General features: G+C 46.8%; 1 protein-coding gene across 1 annotated transcript in view; it reads right to left on the minus strand.

Annotated features, from left to right (window-relative positions):
• BLMH (bleomycin hydrolase) overlaps positions 1-19,315 on the minus strand; it is an 82,703-nt gene extending 63,388 nt beyond the window's left edge. Inside the window, exons 1-5 of the mRNA XM_077294272.1 lie at positions 19,178-19,315; positions 16,055-16,252; positions 10,002-10,111; positions 5,077-5,218; positions 4,656-4,744 (exon numbers count right to left, since the gene is read on the minus strand). Of these exons, the coding sequence (XP_077150387.1) occupies positions 4,656-4,744; positions 5,077-5,218; positions 10,002-10,111; positions 16,055-16,252; positions 19,178-19,187 (549 nt within the window). The 5' untranslated portion in view covers positions 19,188-19,315. The remainder of the gene's footprint in view (positions 1-4,655; positions 4,745-5,076; positions 5,219-10,001; positions 10,112-16,054; positions 16,253-19,177) is intronic.
• Between the last annotated feature and the right edge of the window lie 1,772 nt (positions 19,316-21,087).

The following is a 21,087-nucleotide window of genomic DNA, read 5'->3' on the forward strand; positions in this document are numbered from 1 at the left end:
ACCATTTTCCCCAGGATCCTCATGGCAAACCGAGTGGAATGAGGAAAGGGACGACAAAGTGTCCGGGTTCCCTGCTGGAGCGCTTGGGCCTTGGACCGAGGAAGCAGGACCAGCCCCTTGGACGTGTCCAGGATCATGCCTAGGAAGGAGATCCGCTGGGCTGGCGTGAAACAGTTTCTAAGGTAATGAGGACGCATGTGTCGCAGGCATGATAGATGACCTCCTGATCAAGGGCCCGTCCTAAGTATGGCAACACGACCACTCCTCGGGAGTGAAGAATGGCCATGATCGCCGCCATGACCTTTGTGAATACCCTGGGCGTTGTGGCAAAGCCGAAGGGTAAGGCCGTGAATTGAAAATGGTCCTCTTGGATGGCAAAACGCAGGAACCTTTGATGTGGCGGGAAGACTGGGATATGGAGATAAGCATCTTTGATGTCTATTGATGCTAGAAACTCTCCTGTCTCCATTGAAGAGATGACCGACCGGAGGGATTCCAACCTGAAGTGCCGGACTTTTACATACTTATTTAGGAGCTTTAGATCCAAAATAGGGCGCACCGTCCCATCCTTTTCTGGAACGACGAAGAGGTTTGAGTAAAAACCTCTAAATCTCTCTTGTTCTGGAACCGGAACAATGACCCCGTTTTGGCGGAAAGTTTCGATGGCGCAGTGAAGTGCGCGAGTCTGAGCCCCTGAACTTGGGAGACGAGAGGGGAAGAACCGTGCCGGAGGGGAGGCAGAGAATTCTATTTTGTAACCAGAAGACACCAGGTCTTTGACCCATTCGTCATGGACAACAGAAAGCCAGACATGTTGAAAAAGAAGTAGGCGTCCGCCTACTTTGGTGGTGTCGACCGGAAAACTCCCCGAGTCATTGTGAAGGGAACCTGGAGGGCCTGGTTCCCCTGGTTCTGGGTTGCCTAGGCTTACCTCGCCAGGACTGATTCGGCCTGTATCAGGGCCGAGGGTCTCTCTCCGTACGTGGAGATTGTTCTGATCTAGACGAGGTTGTGGAGGTGGACCAGAATGGGCTACTGAGAAAGGGCCAAAAGCGAAAATGTTGCTGGCGCTGAAAAGTAGTCCTAGGCCTGTGCTGTGGGAGGAATTTGCTTTTTCCTCCTGTAGCATCGGAAATAAGCTGGTCTGATTTTTCTCCAAACAGACGTCCGCTCTGAAAAGGCAGAGAAATCAAAGACTTTTTAGAAGAGGAATCTGCACGCCACTCTCTAAGCCATAGTGCTCTTCTAATGGTGATGGCGTTTGAGGCAGCAATTGCAGCACAGTTTGCGGCATCTAAAGACGCATACATCACATAGTCTCCGGCCATGGCAATTTGTTTGGCGAGATCCACAGCCTCAGACGGAAGAGCCTGGTCCTGAATGGATTTTGCAAGGGCATCTGCCCAGAAAACCATTGCTTTTGCGACCCTTACCGCAGCAAAAGAAGGGGATAGAGAGGAACCTGAGGCTTCGTACACTGAGCGAGCAAGGGAATCTATTTGACCTTCTGTGGGATTTTTAATCGAGGCCCCATCAGGTACGGGTAGCCAAAAGCGACACCGGAGGATCCACTAATGGAGGTTCCGTCCAATCTTTGACAAGATCTGCGGAAAAGGGATACTTCGTTTCCAGGGCTTTCTTTCCCGTAAAGCGCTTATCCGGTTGCTCCCTGTGTCGCCGGACTATATCTAAAAAGTCCAGATGAGAGGCGAACACCCTATGGGATCGCTTGGTTCTTTTAAAAGATACCGCATGATCCGGAGCTGAATTAGGGTCATCGTCAACCTTTAGCGCGTGACTGACGGCTTCAATGAGGGAGTCCACAGTCGATTGAAACTCTGGAGAATCCGGGTCTCGCAAGAGCGAGAAGCGCCAGGTCTGGGGGCAGGGCCGCAAAAGTGATGCGAGCGGTGGGCGGGGCCTATCGAGGATGCAGCCCACACTAGGCCGAAGCCAGGGACTAAATTTATGGCTACAGCCGGCGCGCACCCGCCGAGAAGATGCCCCGGAACCCTGTGAAGTCCCTGCCGCTATGGAGCCCTCCTATAGCCGCCGGAAAATGACCCCTCCCGGGTGGCACTTACCCAGATATGAAGGGGATTGCAGCGCAGCTGTGCAGCAGGTCAGAGCTGTGCCTGGGTGTTGTGAATTCTGCTTTTGGGCTCCCTCCGGTGGTTGTAGGTGGTAATGCAGTTGCCCCTGAGTTGCAGTCCTGGTCAGGTGTATCTGCTGATTGCAGATCTGACTGGGGTATTTAGGCGTGCAGGATTCATTAGTCCTTGCCAGTTGTCAATTGTTGTTGGGAGGTGTAGGACCTCTGCCTGGTTCCTCCTGCCTTTCTGCCAAATCAGCAAAGATAAGTGTCTGGTTCTTTTTCCCTGTGGCACACATGTTGTGTGCTTCACAATTCAGTGCTATTCTTTGTGTTTTCTTGTCCAGCTTAGATTGTGTCAGTATTTTCTCAGTCTTGCTGGATTCTCTGGAGTGGCAGATATACATTCCATGTCTTTAGTTAGATTGTGGAACTTTTTGTATTATCTGCTGTGGATATTTTTGGAAGGGTTTTAATACTGACCGCCTAGTTATCTGTCCTATCCTTTCCTATTTAGCTAGAGTGGCCTCTTTTGCTAAATCCTGTTTTCTACCTGCGTGTGTCTATTCTTCTCCTACTCACAGTCATTATTCGTGGGGGACTGCCTATCCTTTGGGGGTCTGCTCTGAGGCAAGATAGCATTCCCATTTCCATCTATAGGGGTATTTAGTCCTCCGGCTGTGTCGAGGTGTCTAGGGAGTGTTAGGCACATCCCACGGCTACTTCTAGTTGCGGTGTTAGTTCAGGATTGCGGTCAGTACAGGTTCCACCGACTCCAGAGAAAGTTTCATGCGGCTCCAAGGTCACCAGATCATAACACCCGGGGTAGTTAGGACGGTGCAGGGTTGGGGGAGCCTCCATCCACCAACCACTTAAAAGGGGGGTGGAGAGGAACCGTCCGCCTCCTTCCATCATCCGCTTTGTTCAGTGGTGATGCAGTGGGGGCTGCACGGACACCACGATGGAGGGTGCCTCTGAACATCCAAGGGTATGACCTGGTGGGCAGGGCAAAATGTCAGGCAATAGGCCTGGCTTCAGAAGAGGATACGTGGAGGTGACACTCCATGTGCTCGTCTGTTAAGCGATGCAGGGAGATCAGCGCCCTTGAAGGGGTCCGTCGCCCTAAAAAACAGCCGAGGCAGTGGCATCCCACGTCTCAGGAGAGGATACGGAGAGGCGACACTCTCCGTGCTCGCCTGTTGTTGGTTCAGGGAGATCGGAGCCTAGAAAGGTTCCGTCGCCACTTCATCCGGGTAAAAAATTAAACAGTAAAAAATCAAAAATAAAAGAAATTCTGGTCTGAATAGCAGACCCTGTGTGCCTCCTACAGACACTAAGCTTGAACTGGGTCTCTGGAAGCCAGCATGAGGGTGTATACTGCAGGGGAGGAGCGAACTTTTTTTGTCTCAACTTAGTGTCAGCCTCCTAGTGACAGCAGCATAACACCCATGGTTCTGTATCCCCCAATGTGGCGAAGGAAAAAGATCAGTTTATACGTTTTTGCCATTAATCGGAGGTTTTTCATTTTGTCACGTTGACTTGGAAGGTGGGTTTCCCGGTCATATAGAGATGACTTGGTACATTTATAGGAGAATGGTAACTCATGGTGGGTTGAGACCATGCTTGTCTGGTTAGGCAAGATGGCCTGTTGGAGTTAGTCATTCAGGTATCTGAATGGACAGAAAGTTTTTTGCTTAACTGGCTTAAGCTTTTGCTAAGCTTGGGTGATTGGTTATAAACTGTTGGTTATGGAAAGTCTAGAAAAGTTGTTGAGTATAAATGCTGCATTTATAGGATTATAATTAAAGGCCGTGGCCAATTTTATCCACCCGAGTCAATGTGTCAGAATGTTTAGTTTGCGCTGTATAGATAAGGTATAGTGGTTGTATTGTGTAATGCCATGTCATAAATGAAGCGTTTACAGAGGACTAGATTTGCACCAGTCGGAGCGTCTCTCATTCCCACCCATCGACAAATAAAAAAAATATATATATATTACAATCCCATCCAAGAAAGGTTGCCTTGTTGTGGTTGATAGAATCTCATGGATTGACCAATGTCTGCGCCAAGTACCTTCATTTTTAAACATGTTTTCCATATCAGAAATGCAGTTTCAATTTGATATATTCAATCCTTGAGTAGCATAGCATTTACAGAGTGGAACTGTATTTTCTTGTTTGTATATTGGGAGTAAGATTTCTGGCGTACTGTACGGAATGGAGACACAAGCGTCTGGCCAGACACTCAAGATTCAAGAAGAGGTATGTACCTCTTCAAGAATCAGGTGGGTCTGAGACCACCATGCCCTTTCATCAAGACAGGCAAGAACATTGCCAGTCTTGATGAATCGGGGCCTGAAAGTTATCGTTTGGGATCTGCACTAATCCCGAGAACACACCCTATCTAAATGGAGCAGTAGCTGTACATGCACACCACCACTCTATTCATCTTCCATGAGACTGTTGTATATAGTCGATTGGAACTACAGATAGGTGAGAAGGTCCAATGTTGAGAATAACGAATGAAAAATTATCAAAAATGAATAGTTGTTTTTTTTTTTTACCTTGTGATTCAATATGTCGTTCATTCTACGAGTGGCCTCGGATGTATGGGATTCTGGGAAACATTTCTTTGGGATGACACCATATTTTTCTATCGGAGAAAAGAAAAGGAGAGACTTGTAATAGTTTATTGATTTTGTTTGTCAGAAAGTCTAGATTGGGTAAGCGCTAAAAATTTGCCAATCAGACACACACACACACATTCTGTTCTGTAGGATCACTAGGCCTGTGCCTATAAGATGACCCTAGTGGAGGGGGTGTCTGCGGAAGTTATGTACATAAGACCACACATGGTAAATTATTATATTTATAATAAATAATATCATAATATTATTAATTATTCATTTATTTGTTAATTATGTGATCGCAGTGTCGTGTGGATGACAGGAGGACATCAACGGAGGAACAAGGGTAAATCCTTACCGATCAGGTTAACAAGCATGTCCCACTGGCCTCCATCATTGCTGGGGTTTGAGAGAAGAAACTGCATGAGTCTCCCATCAATTGGCTCATCCTTATGTGCGGTTTCAACAAAAGCATTTAGGAAATAATTGCAGCGTTCCACCTGTTGAGGAAGAAGATTGTTAATAGGGTCTCAATAGTGAACCACTAGGGAATACAATGGATTCTCAGAACACACATGTATGGACCATGTCGGAAGAAAGGTTTGGCACGGTGTTACTCAGAAAAAAGATTTATTGCTCTTAGTAAAAGAAACCACAAATAATTCCCTAGGAGAAAGGTTACCTTTTAGTAGATGGTTTTCCAATAAAAAGTTGTTGTTTTTTTAAATCCATAGTATTACAGACGTAAAATATAAACTCTCAGCGGTGATAACAAGGTAGTTGGCAGCGTTTCTCCTAGGTATTGGCTGCAGTGGTCATGTGCGCTGCAGCCTGTCACCAATACCAGAGGCAGCGGCAGAGAGGCAGCACTGCATCTGCACAGGGTGACTACAGTTATATGAAAAAGTTTGGGCACCCCTATTAATCTTAAGCTTAATGTTTTATAAAAATTGGTTTTTTTGCAACAGCTATTTCAGTTTCATATATCTAATAACTGTTGGACACAGTAATGTTTCTGCCTTGAAATGAGGTTTATTGTACTAACAGAAAATGTGCAATCTGCATTCAAACAAAATTTGACAGGTGCATAAGTATGGGCACCCTTATCATTTTCTTGTTTTAAATACTCCTACCTACTTTTTACTGACTTACTAAGGGTATGTGCACACATTGCGGATTCTCTGCGGATCCGCAGCGTTTTTTGCAGTGCAGAAACACTGCAGATCCGCAATTGATTTACAGTACAATGTAAATCAATGAGAAAAAAAAATGCTGTGCACACTTTGCGGAAAATCCGCTGCGGAAACGCTGCAGTTTAAAAGAAGTAGCATGTCACTTCTTTTTTGTGAATCTGCAGCGTTTTTGTACCCATTCCATTTTAGAAAACCACAGGGGTAAAAAACGAATCCACAAGAAAACAGCAGCAAAACCGCACAAAAAAACGCTGCGGAACTGCACAAAAAAAGCGCAGGTGCGTTTTCTGCCAGGAGAGGCAGAATCCGCACGAGAAATTCCTAAGCCTAATCCGCAACGTTTGCACATAGCCTAAAGCACTTTTTTTGGTATTGTAACCTCATTGAGCTTTGAACTTCATAGCCAGGTGTATGCAATCATGAGAAAAACTACTTAAAGTGGCCACTTGCAAGTTGTTCTCCTGTTTGAATCTCCTCTGAAGAGTGGCATCATGGGCTCCTCAAAACAACTGTCAAATGATCTGAAAACAAAGATTATTCAACATAGTTGTTCAGGGGAAGGACACAAAAAGCTGAAATGGAAGAACACAGGTACAGTTCTTGTTAAGGCCAGAAGTGGCAGGCCAAGAAAAACATCAGAAAGGCAGAGAAGAAGAATGGTGAGATCAGTCAAGGACAATCCTCAGACCACCTCCAGAGAGCTGCAGCATCAACTTGCTGCAGATGGTGTCACTGTGCATTGGTCAACTATACAACGCACTTTGCACAAGGAGAAGCTGTATGGGAGAGTGATGCGAAAGAAGCCGTTTCTGCAAGCACGCCACAAACAGAGTCGGCTGAGCTATGCAAAAGCACATTTGGAGAAGCCAATTTCTTTTTGGAAGAAGGTCCTGTGGACTGATGAAACCAAGATTGAGTTGTTTGATCATACAAAAAGGCGTTATGCATGGTGGCAAAAACACAGCATTCCAAGAAAAACACTTGCTACCCACAGTAAAATTTGGTGGAGGTTCCATCATGCTTTGGGGCTGTGTGGCCAATGCCGGCATCGGGAATCTTGTTAAAGTTGAGGGACGCATGGATTCCTCTCAGTATCAGCAGATTCTTGACAATAATGTTCATGAATCAGTGACAAAGTTGAAGTTACGCAGGGGATGGATCTTTCAGCAAGACAATGATCCAAAACACCGCTCCAAATCTACTCAGGCATTCATGCAGAGGAACAATTACACTGTTCTGGAATGGCCATCCCAGTCCCCAGACCTGAATATCATTGAACATCTGTGGGATCATTTGAAGAGGGCTGTCCATGCTCAGCGACCATCAAACTTAACTGAACTGGAATTGTTTTGTAAAGAGGAATGGTCAAAAATACCTTCATCCAGGATCCAGGAACTCATTAAAAGCTACAGGGAGCGACTAGAGGCTGTTATTTTTGCAAAAGGAGGATCTACTAAATATTAATGTCACTTTTCTGGTGAGGTGCCCATACTTATGCACCTGTCAAATTTTGTTTGCATGCAGATTGCACATTTTCTGTTAGTACAATAAACCTCATTTCAAGGCAGAAACATTACTGTGTCCAACAGTTATTAGATATATGAAACTGAAATAGCTGTTGCAAAAAAAAACAATTTTTATAAAACATTAAGCTTAAGATTAATAGGGGTGCCCAAACTTTTTCATATAACTGTATATGACTATAGTAGAGTTTATTTTTTATGTCTGCAAGGCTATGGAAAAAAAGATAAATTTCTTGAAAAATTACGGTACTTTAGGATATGTAGAAACGGCATCTTTTTCAGGTGAATTCTGCCTGGACCTGCCTGAAAAAGCACTCAATAAAGATTCAAAATAATGAACATATGCATGGCAATGACAAAATGACTTACTGTGCATACTTTACGGGGTTTTTTTTACTTATTCAGGCTTCGAAAGGCCATGAAGAAGCTCAATCACCTGACCATTCTTCAGGTGGTTTCGGCTTGGAAGCTGACATTATTTTGTATTCCAAAAATAAAAAATATATCCCCATGGGACATCAATTTTTTGTAATAAAGCGATACTCATTGTGATCGGTGGGCCCAACAGAAGCAGAGAAATTACCGATTTTTCTGCTCAAACATAGTGCGAACACAGCAACATTTAGATTAAAAAAAAAAAATGCAGTAGCAGTTAGTTAAAAAAGCTGTTGTCCCCCATTTCTTTCTAGTCCCAGGAGTCCCTGGCTGGACATGACATAATGCAGAGAGAGTGCAGGATCACAAGCTTCAATGTAGTGATATCAAAAAACGTCCCTGCAGACGAGGAACCTGCACCACTTGTCTATTTGGATTTTGTTAAGACTTTAATGGCTAACAAAAGTAGACACATGTACCAAGCCTAACATGTCCACTGCTCATCTCCCCTCCAGCAGGTCTCAGCACAGGAGAAAGAAGTTACAGGTCCTCTCTTCGGGGCCGGCTGAACACAGGTAAGTTTTTCAAGAGAGGAAGAGGAACATTGTGGCTGGCACTTTAATGAACCAGCTCTGAGTCAGTGTATTATATAGGGAACAACCAGATTGCCACAATATTGTAGCGGGATTTCCTGGGGCAATGGGATCCCTCCCTGTCCCTTAAGGTAGGAGGGCCCTAGGCTATCCTTGTTCCACATATTACCCCTGATGGTGGAGTTGCTGGGGTCTCCTACCTTGCTATGCTTCTATATGCACGCTGATCTGTTTCCTTCCCCACCAAGAAGGTATGGGACAGAAGCGTATAGGATAATACAAGCCTGACAGACAGGGGAAACAGACAATGATAAAAGAAAAAAACAGTCATACAAATACACTCACTAAACAACTGAGTGGAAAGCAAACCAAATGGGAGAGGATTAGGATAAACACACAATACCAAATCCACGCTGATATCTCCTGTAAACTACACCAACAGACTGGTACTAGTTCAGAACTCTCCTTCACCGCCAAACCAGGAAGTTGGAACTATCACCAGAAATTCCCTAGTGCAAGTGGAGAGCATATATACCTGAGAAGAGTGGCCAACACAGAACTGCAAAGACAAACCAGGGCGGAGAGCTCCAGGGACGATAGTCAGAACTGATTAACCCTTGCAATAAGAGTACAAGGAAAGACTGCACTGCTAATAGGAAGGTGAAGCAGATTAATACGTGCAGGGGTTTGTGCAACCAGACGGCGCAGTCTTCTGGCCCCTCTCTGTCCCGGTATCACCATGACACTGATACTATAACAATATCAGAATTATTGTATGAAAAAAAGCACTCTGCAAGTTAGGGAACTCATCAGTAATGTTGAACTCTCTTATTTTAAAGGGGTTGTTTCTGTTTACGGAAAACCCATGTCTCCCCCAATCCATCTTCCTTGGGTCCAGCACAGAGTCTCTGCCTCTGATCACGGTGCAGTGAATAATGAGGCTCAGCAGTTCTACCAGAGATGACAGCACAAGCTGCTGAGGTCTCTGAATGGCTGCAGCTCTGGTGACGTGACGTCAGCGCTGCAGACAAAAACAGAAACTGAAAGCAGTGGCAGAGATAAGTGCTGGACCTGTTGAGAAGAGGAAAGCCCAATTTTGTTTCTTTAAATTAACTGTAGTTGGGAGACAGGTTTTTCAAAACCAGAAAATCCATTCAGGGCTCCATTCACATCTCTGGTAGAAACCAGTCATAAATGCTGTCATAAAGGTCAAACCAAGTAGGTCCAAAAATTACGGCCTCCATGACAAACCCCTTATAGTCCGTTATGCATTATTGGTGTCTGTTTTGTGATGGATCCATCATGGCTGACGTTTTTCCCTTTTAATTTCTGATTTCTCAGGAAATTTAGAAAAATCTTTCAGGAGAGCAGTACTTTTGTTATTACAATACTGGGGATAATTTTTGGGCAGGGCAAGGCACCAAACCTGCAGCCACAGACTTTTCAGACACATTGTTATAGAACGTCTCTATTAGTAATATAACCAAGATTTATGTAACGTCAGCAAATCAGACATCGCAAATAAGTGTGCCTCCTCGTGCAGATCAACTTCATATGGCTTTAATAGAAAACATGATGATAACAACCAGATAAATTTACCTTATCCCAGAAAAACAGGTATGACTGGCTAAACTCAAATTCTTCAAGATTGAACTTCTTTATAAAAGGTAATCTCATCACGTTCAGACAGGAAAATATCCAGCACCTTCCTGCAGAGATGGAGAGAAGACAACAATCTATAATATATGGTGTAATAGGGGCAAAAATGCCAACCAGATGGCAGTCTGGAACATTTCATTATATTCATCCCAATCATACAATGTACATAGATTAAGTCATTAAAAGCTGGAGCAGCAGCCACAATTTTCAGAATTAGGCTGGTGTCACACTATCAGTATTTGGTCAGTATTTTACCTCAGTATTTGTAAGCCAAAATCTGGAGTGGAACAATTAGAGGAAAAGTATAACAGAAACATATGCACCACTTCTGCATTTATCACCCACTCCTGGTTTTGGCTTACAAATACTGAGGTAAAATACTGACCAAATACTGATAGTGTGACACCAGCCTTAGGCCATGTTCACACAGTGCGTTTTTTACTGCAGAACCGCAGCGGTTTTGCCGCTGCGGTTCCGCAGCTGTTTTCCATGCAGGGTACATTACAATGTACCCCTATGGAAAACAGGAACCACTGTGCACACAGTCCTGAATTTCCCTTAAAAAGCCGCGATGAATCGGTGCGGGAAAAAAGAAGGAGCATGTCACTTCTTTGCCCGAAACTGCAGCGGTTCTGCACCCATAGACCTCCATTGTGAGGTCAAACCCGCAGTAAAACCCGCAGATCAAAAATATATCTGCGGGTTTTATTGCGGTTTGTGGTGCAGAACCGCTGCAGCCGGAAGTGCGGGGAAGCGGCCGGAAGTGCGTGGGCGGAAGTGCTTGGGCGGAGAGACATGGAGGCATACCATCGCATGGGGATCGTGTCGGCCGTTTGATTGATTTGGTATGTGTGTGTGTGTGTGTGTGTGTGTGTGTGTGTGTGTGTGTGTGTGTGTGTGTGTGTGTGTGTGCGTGTGTCCCCATGCGACGCTAGTGCCACCATTGTGCTAAGTCGCCGTATGGGACTACTACTCCCATCCGGTATTAGGATGGGAGAGTTGTCCCTGTGTCCGGCGACTTAGCACAATTGTAAAGTTACACAAAACACCTACACACAATACACATACATGACACACAGTACATACAACATATAACACAGAGTGTATACTCACCAACAGCACACTTGTAGGCGAAGCCCTCGATCCTCCAGGAAAAAATCACAAAATAAAAAATCAAATTCATACTCCCTGTCCGCAGAATCCATAAAACGAGTGTCCCACGCCGATCGGCTGCTCTCCGGCGATACACTGCCAGGAGCGAAGCTCCTAGCAGTGTATCGCGTACTGTTCCGGAGTTCAATGACTCCGGCGTCTCGGTTAACGGCAGTACAGCTGCGTTGAACTTTCCCACGCAGCACTGCCGTTAAGCGAGAGTGCCGGGGTCAATGACCGCCGGTAAACTCGCTCGCGCATGCGCAGTGACACACCGACAGGAACTATGGCTCCTGTCAGTGTGTTGCTGCAGCCGTGGAGAGCAGACATGTCTCCGGATGTGTCTGTTCTCCATGGAAAATCTTCGTGGGATACGTGGCACTTAAATACGTGGCAATTAAATAAGTGACACGTGGCACTTATACGTGATACGTGTCACTTAAATACGTGATACGTGGCACTGAAATACGTGGCACTGAAATACGTGATACGTGGCACTGAAATACGTGATACGTGGCACTTAAATACGTGACACGTGGCACTTATACGTGATACGTGTCACTTAAATACGTGATACGTGTCACTTAAATATGTGGCACGTGGCACTGAAATACGTGATACGTGGCACTGAAATACGTGGCACGTGGCACTGAAATACGTGGCACGTGGCACTGAAATACGTGATACGTGGCACTGAAATACGTGGCACGTGGCACTTAAATACGTGGCACTGAAATACGTGGCACTGAAATACGTGATATGTGGCACTGAAATATGTGGCACGTGGCACTGAAATACGTGATACGTGGCACTGAAATACGTGGCACATGGCACTGAAATACGTGGCACGTGGCACTGAAATACGTGGCACGTGGCACTGAAATACGTGATACGTGGCACTGAAATACGTGGCACGTGGCACTGAAATACGTGGCACTGAAATACGTGGCACGTGGCACTGAAATACGTGATACGTGGCACTGAAATACGTGGCACGTGGCACTGAAATACGTGATACGTGGCACTGAAATACGTGGCACGTGGCACTGAAATACGTGGCACGTGGCACTGAAATACGTGATACGTGGCACTTAAATACGTGGCACTGAAATACGTGGCACTGAAATACGTGGCACTGAAATACGTGATACGTGGCACTGAAATACGTGGCACTGAAATACGTGATACGTGGCACTGAAATACGTGATACGTGGCACTGAAATACGTGGCACTGAAATACGTGGCACTGAAATACGTGGCACTGAAATACGTGGCACTTAAATACGTGATACGTGGCACTTAAATACGTGGCACTTAAGCTATGTTCACATATGCGTTGTGCGCCGCAGCGTCGGCGCCGCAACACACAACGCAAACAAAAACGCAGCAAAACGCATGCACAACGCTGCGTTTTGCGCCGCATGCGTCCTTTTTTTGATTGATTTTGGACGCAGCAAAAATGCAACTTGCTGCGTCCTCTGCGCCCGGATGCGTGCGCTGCAGTGACGCATGCGGCGCAAGACGCAAGTGCGACGCATGTCCATGCGCCCCCATGTTAAATATAGGGGCGCATGACGCATGCGGCGACGCTGCGGCGCAGACCGCAAATGTGAACGTAGACTTAAATAGCTGGATAGAGCTGGATCCGCGGGCTGTGATCTGGCCTACGCTCAGCACTCTGCGGAGCGCTGTCATTCAAAACACGTCCACTCATTTTGGTGTTTAGTCCCAAAATGGAGGATGGAAGAAGAAAAGGGTTGGACAAGGAAATGACATCATTTCTTTTTCCCCCACTGCAGTTAAAGCTTTATTTGTGTCAAACACAGACAATCTGCAGAGAAAACTGCATAAAAAACCGCACTAAAAACCGCATAAAAAACCGCACCAAAAACGCATCAAAAACGCACCAAAAACGCACCTGCGTTTTCTGCCAAGAGCTGCGGTTTTTGTCCTGAAAAAAAAGGATTGAAATCAGGATCGTGTGAACATACCCTTAGGCTTATTTTTCTTACAGAGTTATTGGCTTCTTTTCAGCAACGTTTTTGAAAAAGTGGCATCAAGAACTTGCTTTAATATCTGATAAGTGAACAATTTTTCAGTGGGATCTGCTCACACGTCTGTTTTAGTGAACACCTGCATTCCCCATACTGGAGCAGCTTTTCTTAGATCTCCAAGTTGTTCCGTGGAAATGCAAGAATAAATTGACATCTGCATGTGACCAATCTCTTTGTCAATATGGTGCTTCCCTACCCAGCGTGCTACTGCTGATTGGACAGTGGGAAAGTATACACCCCTAAACTGGTAACACCTAGTTGTCAATTTACTCTTATATTCCTAGTCAGAATAACAGAGGAAAGTAGAGTTCTAAGAAAAGACGGACTATGAATGTTATAGGAAATACAATTATTTATTAAACCAGACAAGTGGTGGAAGCCAGCAGGCTGTCTTTATCCATCCTATCAATCATATGCATATTTGCAGATTAAACTGGTAGCCCCATCTTATAATAGCAGGACACATCGGTCGGATATTCTACAACATTATCATCAATGAGGGTCCAATCTGAGAAGTTCCTGCTGAACCTGAAAACCAAGGGACTGAAAGCAACTGAATGAAGCTGCACCCGACACAGAGGGAGGCTGGGCTACAAAGCTTAAAGGGGTATTCCATCTCCAAAATCCTATCCCAATGTGTAGTAGGTGTAATAATAATATTATTAGCAAATACCTCCAATTAGAAATGTAGTATAGTTCTTCTGATTTGCTATATCACTTACTTCAAGTGCAGGCATTGCAGTAGCTTAGATATCCATGGCTACGACCACTAGTAACTAACCAACTATCACTATAAGAGTGGTCGTAACCATGGATACCTAAACTATTGCAATGACCTGTACATGGGGTAAGCGATATAAAGAATCAGAAGAACTATACTACAATTCTAATTGGAGGTATTTGCTAATATTATTATTATACTGACTATATTCTGGGCTAGGATCTTGTACATCTGAATACCCCTTTACCTAGTTCTTTTTCTGCATAGAAGGGTATTCAGACTCCACTCATTTGCGTTTCAGAGATTGAGCAGATCCGGTGACGTCAGGTCTACTGGTACCTGCCTGGATGAATGCGTGATTGACTAGTCTAGTGCACCGGCCGTCCCGCTTATTAGTATTCATTAGAACAGGACAAGGGCACAGCACCTGCAGATTTATCGCTCATCCCAACAGGTATCAGACGTGACATCACCAGCCCTACTCACCTCCTGATGCCGAAGTATCCCATCAATTCCAAGGATGCTGGATGTCTGGAATCATTTTTTTGCTGGGAAATCCAATTTTAATTGACATTTTACAGTAACCAATAAATACACTTATCACAAAGCAGATCATCATGAAAGCTTAGTACATTTGCATTTTTTCCCTAAATTCCATCTTATAAAAATGTAATTCTCTACTATTCTATTTTATATAGGTTAAAAAACAAAACCAGATACAATCTAGCATACACCAGGACTCCCTACATTCAGTGTATGCACCAGAGCCTAATTCATTATGAATTATGGTTTTGCTCTGTTTTATAAGGAGAAAAATAGTTTTTGCAGGGACAAAATGGACACGTGAAAAACCATTGGCGCAAGACTTGAGGTGTGTTCACACTGAGGTTTTTCAGCAGTTTTTGTGGGGAAAAGCTATGAAAATTATCATCAGAAACTGTGGATTTACACAGGGTGACGTACTGACAAGAACTGAAAAGCTTAAAAATCAATGCATCCGATCGGTTTGCTCGATGTCAGGTCATTTAAAGGAACCTGTCTGGGCCAATAATGCTATCAACCTTCAGATATAGGGTTAATCTGTAGGTAGTGTTGTGAAGTTCCTGGCAGCAATACTGAGAATGCGGCACTAGGGAGAATATGAACTTTGTTTCTCCCGGGAGCCTCCGTATTTCAGTCAAACAAGCATGTCCGGAGCAATTTCAGTCACTGCCCCCAGCATGGAGTGCGGCATCTTAAGCGCACCTCAACGGACGGACAGCTCACGGTGCAGTGCATCAGTACGGAGCCGGCTGTCCGCCAGTCGGGACAGCCGACGCTCTCAATGTTGGGAGCAGTGACTGAGTTGCTCCTAGCATGAATTTTACAGACGTAGTTTATGCGCTCATACGTCCGTAAAACTCGCTAGTGTGACGCCGGCCTAAGTGTCATGTCATGTCCCCAACACACCTGATAAAATACAGATAAGGAGGCCGACCCTGGAAACTCATTCTGCAGCCAGATATACACAGTGTAATACAGCAGCTATAAGAGGTAAATGGTGCAATACTTTTAACGAAACTTAATAGCAAAAATGATTTCTAGCCCCAATGGCATCCATTCAAGTAATAAAAAAAAAAATGGTCCCCAAAGATAGACAACCCCTTTAAGAAAAGATATGAAGGAATAAGATTGGCCAAATTCATTAAGACTGAAGTGTCAGAAACGCCAAATTCTTAAGAAATCGGGGATATAGATCCTATAATGCAGTTTCTATGAATTTTGGGGTTTGTGGTTTGGTTGTCCTGTTTTTAACATATATCAACTGGATAAGCCTTAAAGGGAACCTGTCAGCAGGATTGTGCTCAGTAACCTACAGACAGTGTCAGGTCGGCGCCAGTGACAGGTTCCCTTTAGATGTCTGGTGTGTGCCCTATTTTGCGGATATGCCATACATCCGGCACGTGTACAGGCATAGAACTGCTTTCACCATTCATACATTTTGGATCAGCTATGACAATATAGATTATTGCTCCATCACTTATAACCAAACACAACCAAGCAGATCTCTGAAGAAAGCGTCATACCTGAGTTTTTCTGGTTGGTGACCGGTTTGCCCTCAGCGGGGATGGTGTGCTGGAAGACGTGGACACTGTCCTGGACTGTCTGCCTCTGTAAGCACACCTCCAGGGGGTCACTGCACGTCGCCACATTCTGGGCCAGCACAAAGCGGGGCTCAGCCTTCAGCTTCTTCCTAAAAGCCGCTGTTTTATCTAAGCTCAACCCTGGCCACACAGGAGACAAATAACAGCAATACACATGTTATACAAAATACCACAACGGGGACATAAAGGAACTGATTGGACAAGAACCCTTGTTAGAATTGTCTATGGGCAGTGATCAATAGGCCTCGTTGACGTTACTTATCAATAAATGTACGTGGAAATAAACTTTTCTTTCTGTCTGGCTTTTATTTTCTGACCCCTTCTTAATGATTATGGCTACAGCTCTCCTTGCCTGAGCTCCAAGTAGCAGATTCTGAGTTTCGGGCTGCGCTACACGCACCAGGCTGCCCTCTGCCTGCACTACACGCACCAGGCCGCCCTCTGCCTGCGCTACACGCACCAGGCCGCCCTCTGCCTGCGCTACACGCACCAAGCCGCCCTCTGCCTGCGCTACACGCACCAGGCCGCTCTCTGCCTGCGCTACACGCACCAAGCCGCCTTCTGCCTGCGCTACACGCACCAGGCCGCCCTCTGCCTGCGCTACACGCACCAGGCCGCCCTTTTCCTGCGCTACACGCACCAGGCCGCCCTCTGCCTGCGCTACACGCACCAAGCCACCCTCTGCCTGCGCTACACGCACCAGGCCACCCTCTGCCTGCGCTACACGCACCAAGCCGCCCTCTGCCTGCGCTACACGCACCAAGCCGCCCTCTGCCTGCGCTACACGCACCAGGCTGCCCTCTGCCTGCGCTACACGCACCAAGCCACCCTCTGCCTGCGCTACACGCACCAGGCCACCCTCTGCCTGCGCTACACGCACCAAGCCGCCCTCTGCCTGCGCTACACGCACCAAGCCGCCCTCTGCCTGCGCTACACGCACCAAGCCGCCCTCTGCCTGCGCTACACGCACCAAGCCGCCCTCTGCCTGCGCTACACGCACCAGGCCACCCTCTGCCTGCGCTACACGCACCAAGCCGCCCTCTGCCTGCGCTACACGCACCAAGCCGCCCTCTGCCTGCGCTACACGCACCAAGCCGCCCTCTGCCTGCGCTACACGCACCAGGCCACCCTCTGCCTGCGCTACACGCACCAAGCCGCCCTCTGCCTGCGCTACACGCACCAAGCCGCCCTCTGCCTGCGCTACACGCACCAAGCCGCCCTCTGCCTGCGCTACACGCACCAAGCCGCCCTCTGCCTGCGCTACACGCACCAAGCCACCCTCTGCCTGCGCTACACGCACCAGGCCACCCTCTGCCTGCGCTACACGCACCAAGCCGCCCTCTGCCTGCGCTACACGCACCAAGCCGCCCTCTGCCTGCGCTACACGCACCAAGCCGCCCTCTGCCTGCGCTACACGCACCAAGCCGCCCTCTGCCTGCGCTACACGCACCAAGCCGCCCTCTGCCTGCGCTACACGCACCAGGCCACCCTCTGCCTGCGCTACACGCACCAAGCCGCCCTCTGCCTGCGCTACACGCACCAAGCCGCCCTCTGCCTGCGCTACACGCACCAAGCCGCCCTCTGCCTGCGCTACACGCACCAGGCTGCCCTCTGCCTGCGCTACACGCACCAGGCCGCCCTCTGCCTGCGCTACACGCACTTTACAGACTTCTATCGGTAATTTTATATTTTACACCGCATTACATGTTCTGCACAGCTTGCACTGTATTACTTGTTCTGAACTGCATGTACCGTAATACATATTCTGCACTGCATACACCATATTACATGTTCTCTACCGCATTAGCTGGTTTGCACTGCATTATGTTCTACACTGATCTCTACCTTTGGCTGGAGTCACACTTGCGAGTGTGATGCGAGAAACTCGCGTGAGTCTCGCACATCAATACCCGCCACTGCTGCTGGCACTCGGACCGGAGTGTGCGGCTGTATAGAAATCCATGGAGCCGGATGAGCTGCTCCTGCGGACGCCATGTAGTGCAGAGCGTCCTGAAGCACTAATGTCCCGGTGCCCGGCAGCTGTTACTGACTTCATATATAAGAGGATATATTATTTGTATTATTCATCACACTTATCTCTTCCTCATATGTTTCAATTTTGGAGGCTGAGGAAGAAATTCTAGGTTTACCCACGATCAGCAATCACTGCGGGTTTCCGGCTAAGTACTTGTGCAGTGTCCAACCCGCAGTGTCCAGATGTTACAGCCTAGTGGATGGGATTTCAAGAAATCTGATGCCCACTATGCGCCCAGAGACGCCCGCGGAGACTGACATGTGTGGCGTCTTTCTCCGTTACTAGGTCATTATTACCAGGGCTGTGGAGTCGGAGTCCATTTTGGTGGAGTCGAGTCGGTGTCATGGCTTACCGACTCCACAGCTGATTATTACCGCACGATGAGCGCCCGGATAAAACCCACAAACACCGCGGTGGAACGGGTTTCGTTTTGGAGCTTTTTTCCCCATTTTTCCGCGCACTGTTTAGTAACACGACCGGCCGTTCAAAACGACAACTCATCTTGCAAAATAAAAAATAAATAAATCTCGTACGAAAAAAGAAAAACAAGTTACGGCTCTTGTACGAAAACGCATAAAAATTAAAAATCTGCTGCGTCCTCAGAGGTTAACTGTTTAACATCCCCTTTAAGCAGACCCCTCCCTCCTCCTGTCTGTGGTGACCCCTGCAGTCAGGACACTCATCTATATGCCTGGCACCCATGCAGACAAACAGTGCTGATGCTGATCCACAAGCATGTACAGCAGTCAGAAAAAAAAATGCTGGGACTTCTGGTTCTACAACACGTGACAGGTCAGTGGTCATTGGTCACACAAACCCGCTGCAGAACTACATAAAAGCCACGCCCATCCATCAAACCACGCCCCGTATAAGAAACCCCACAGCCCATGCCCCGCCCATGACTCAGCACCAGCGTCTATGGCCCTAAAGAGGAAAAAAAAGAGCAGGTCACCTGACCGCGTCCGATGTGAGGACCGCGGGGTTATATAGTCTGTCTCCCCCCGTGTTACCTGTGCTCATGGTATGTTCCTGTGCTTATATAACAGCGGCGCTGTGCAAAGCGTCTTCTGTACCGAGCCGGCAAGTCTCGTTGTCTCCGTGCGGCTTCCGGGGCTGGAGCAGGAAGTGGCGGACACACTTGCAGCGTGTAGAATGAATCCGGCTCTATGGGGAGGGATCTGGGGGCGGTATTGGAAGGGGGCTTTTTTTTTTCCAAACACGTGATAATATACCATAAGTGAAAGGGAAAGTGAATGTGAGAGGAAGTGACCGCCGGGGGCGCTGTGCTGTGTCTGCATGGGCTGTTAAAGGGATTTCTCAAGGTGTTAAATTTGCAAACAAGTGACTTATAAAACCATTTACTAATAATCCGCTCTGTTCCCAAGCACTGCTTGTCACCTAGGTTACTGGCCATCTCCACTGGCCTTCAGAGGTGGCCGGTTTCCTAGGCAATGACTGCACTGTAAGCACTGATCTGATTTTTTTCTAGCACTGGAGTGGTGCTTCTAATCTAATGCCGTCTTCATCTTCTGTCGGCGCCGTCCTGGTCCTGCACCATCTTGTGACCACAACTTCTGATTGGCCGGAAGTTAGAAGTAACCATCACAGGCTCTCAATGTTAAGGTTGTCCACTATTACATTGATGTCCTACCCTTAGGACAAGTCATGAATGTGTGATCGGCCGGGGTCCGATTCCTGGCACCCCCGACGATCTGCTGTTATCGGTGTTCCTGAGCTGCTCCGTCTTCTGGTAATGGCTGATGCTTGGTACTACACATCCGCATCCTGTAGATGGAGCAGCTCGGTAGAAAAGCACTTCCTGCCGGCAGGCACCAATACCGACAGGGTCGGACTGGGGTGTCTGGGGCCCACCAGGGGAATGGACTCCAGGGGCCCACCCTACAGCTATATGCAAATATCTGTCATTATAGCGGAGCATCAGCTGTAAAACACAGGCGGCTGCTGCTACTGTGCGCCCCCATGACTGGGATGTATAATCACGATAGTTTACATTAATGGAGTTCTTGGTTAAAACAAGTTATCACCCATCCATGGGCTCCACAGGAGAGGTTACATAGTTACTAAGTCCGAAAAAAGACATTTGTCCATCCAGTTCAGCCTATATTCCATCATAATAAATCCCCAGATCTACGTCCTTCTACAGAACCTAATAATTGTATGATACAATATTGTTCTGCTCCAGGAAGACATCCAGGCCTCTCTTGAACCCCTCAACTGAGTTCGCCATCACCACCTCCTCAGGCAAGCAATTCCAGATTCTCACTTCCCTAACAGTAAAGAATCCTCTTCTATTTTGGTGGAAAAACCTTCTCTCCTCCAGACGCAAAGAATGCCCCCTTGTGCCCGTCACCTTCCTTGGTATAAACAGATCCTCAGCGAGATATTTGTATTGTCCCCTTATATACTTATACATGGTTATTAGATCGCCCCTCAGTCGTCTTTTTTCTAGACTAAATAATCCTAATTTCGCTAATCTATCTGGGTATTGTAGTTCTCCCATCCCCTTTGTTAATTTTGTTGCCCTCCTTTGTACACTCTCTAGTTCCATTATATCCTTCCTGAGCACCGGTGCCCAAAACTGGACACAGTACTTCATGTGCGGTCTAACTAGGGATTTGTACAGAGGCAGTATAATGCTCTCATCATGTGTATCCAGACCTCTTTTAATGCACCCCATGATCCTGTTTGCCTTGGCAGCTGCTGCCTGGCACTGGCTGCTCCTTGGCTGTACTTTTTGCTGTCACTTGTTGCTATGTGCCCTTTTCTTTTTTGCATGCTGGTATTGCTTCATCCTTAGGTGTGCCATCTTCATCCTCTACAAAGATTTGATATCGGTTCTTCAGTTGTGTGGTTGGTGATTTTTCCATGGTCTTCTTGCTTCTTTTGGTCACATGCTTCC

This window comes from Ranitomeya variabilis, chromosome 3, assembly GCF_051348905.1.
Source record: "Ranitomeya variabilis isolate aRanVar5 chromosome 3, aRanVar5.hap1, whole genome shotgun sequence".
Classification (NCBI taxonomy): Eukaryota; Metazoa; Chordata; class Amphibia; order Anura; family Dendrobatidae; genus Ranitomeya; species Ranitomeya variabilis.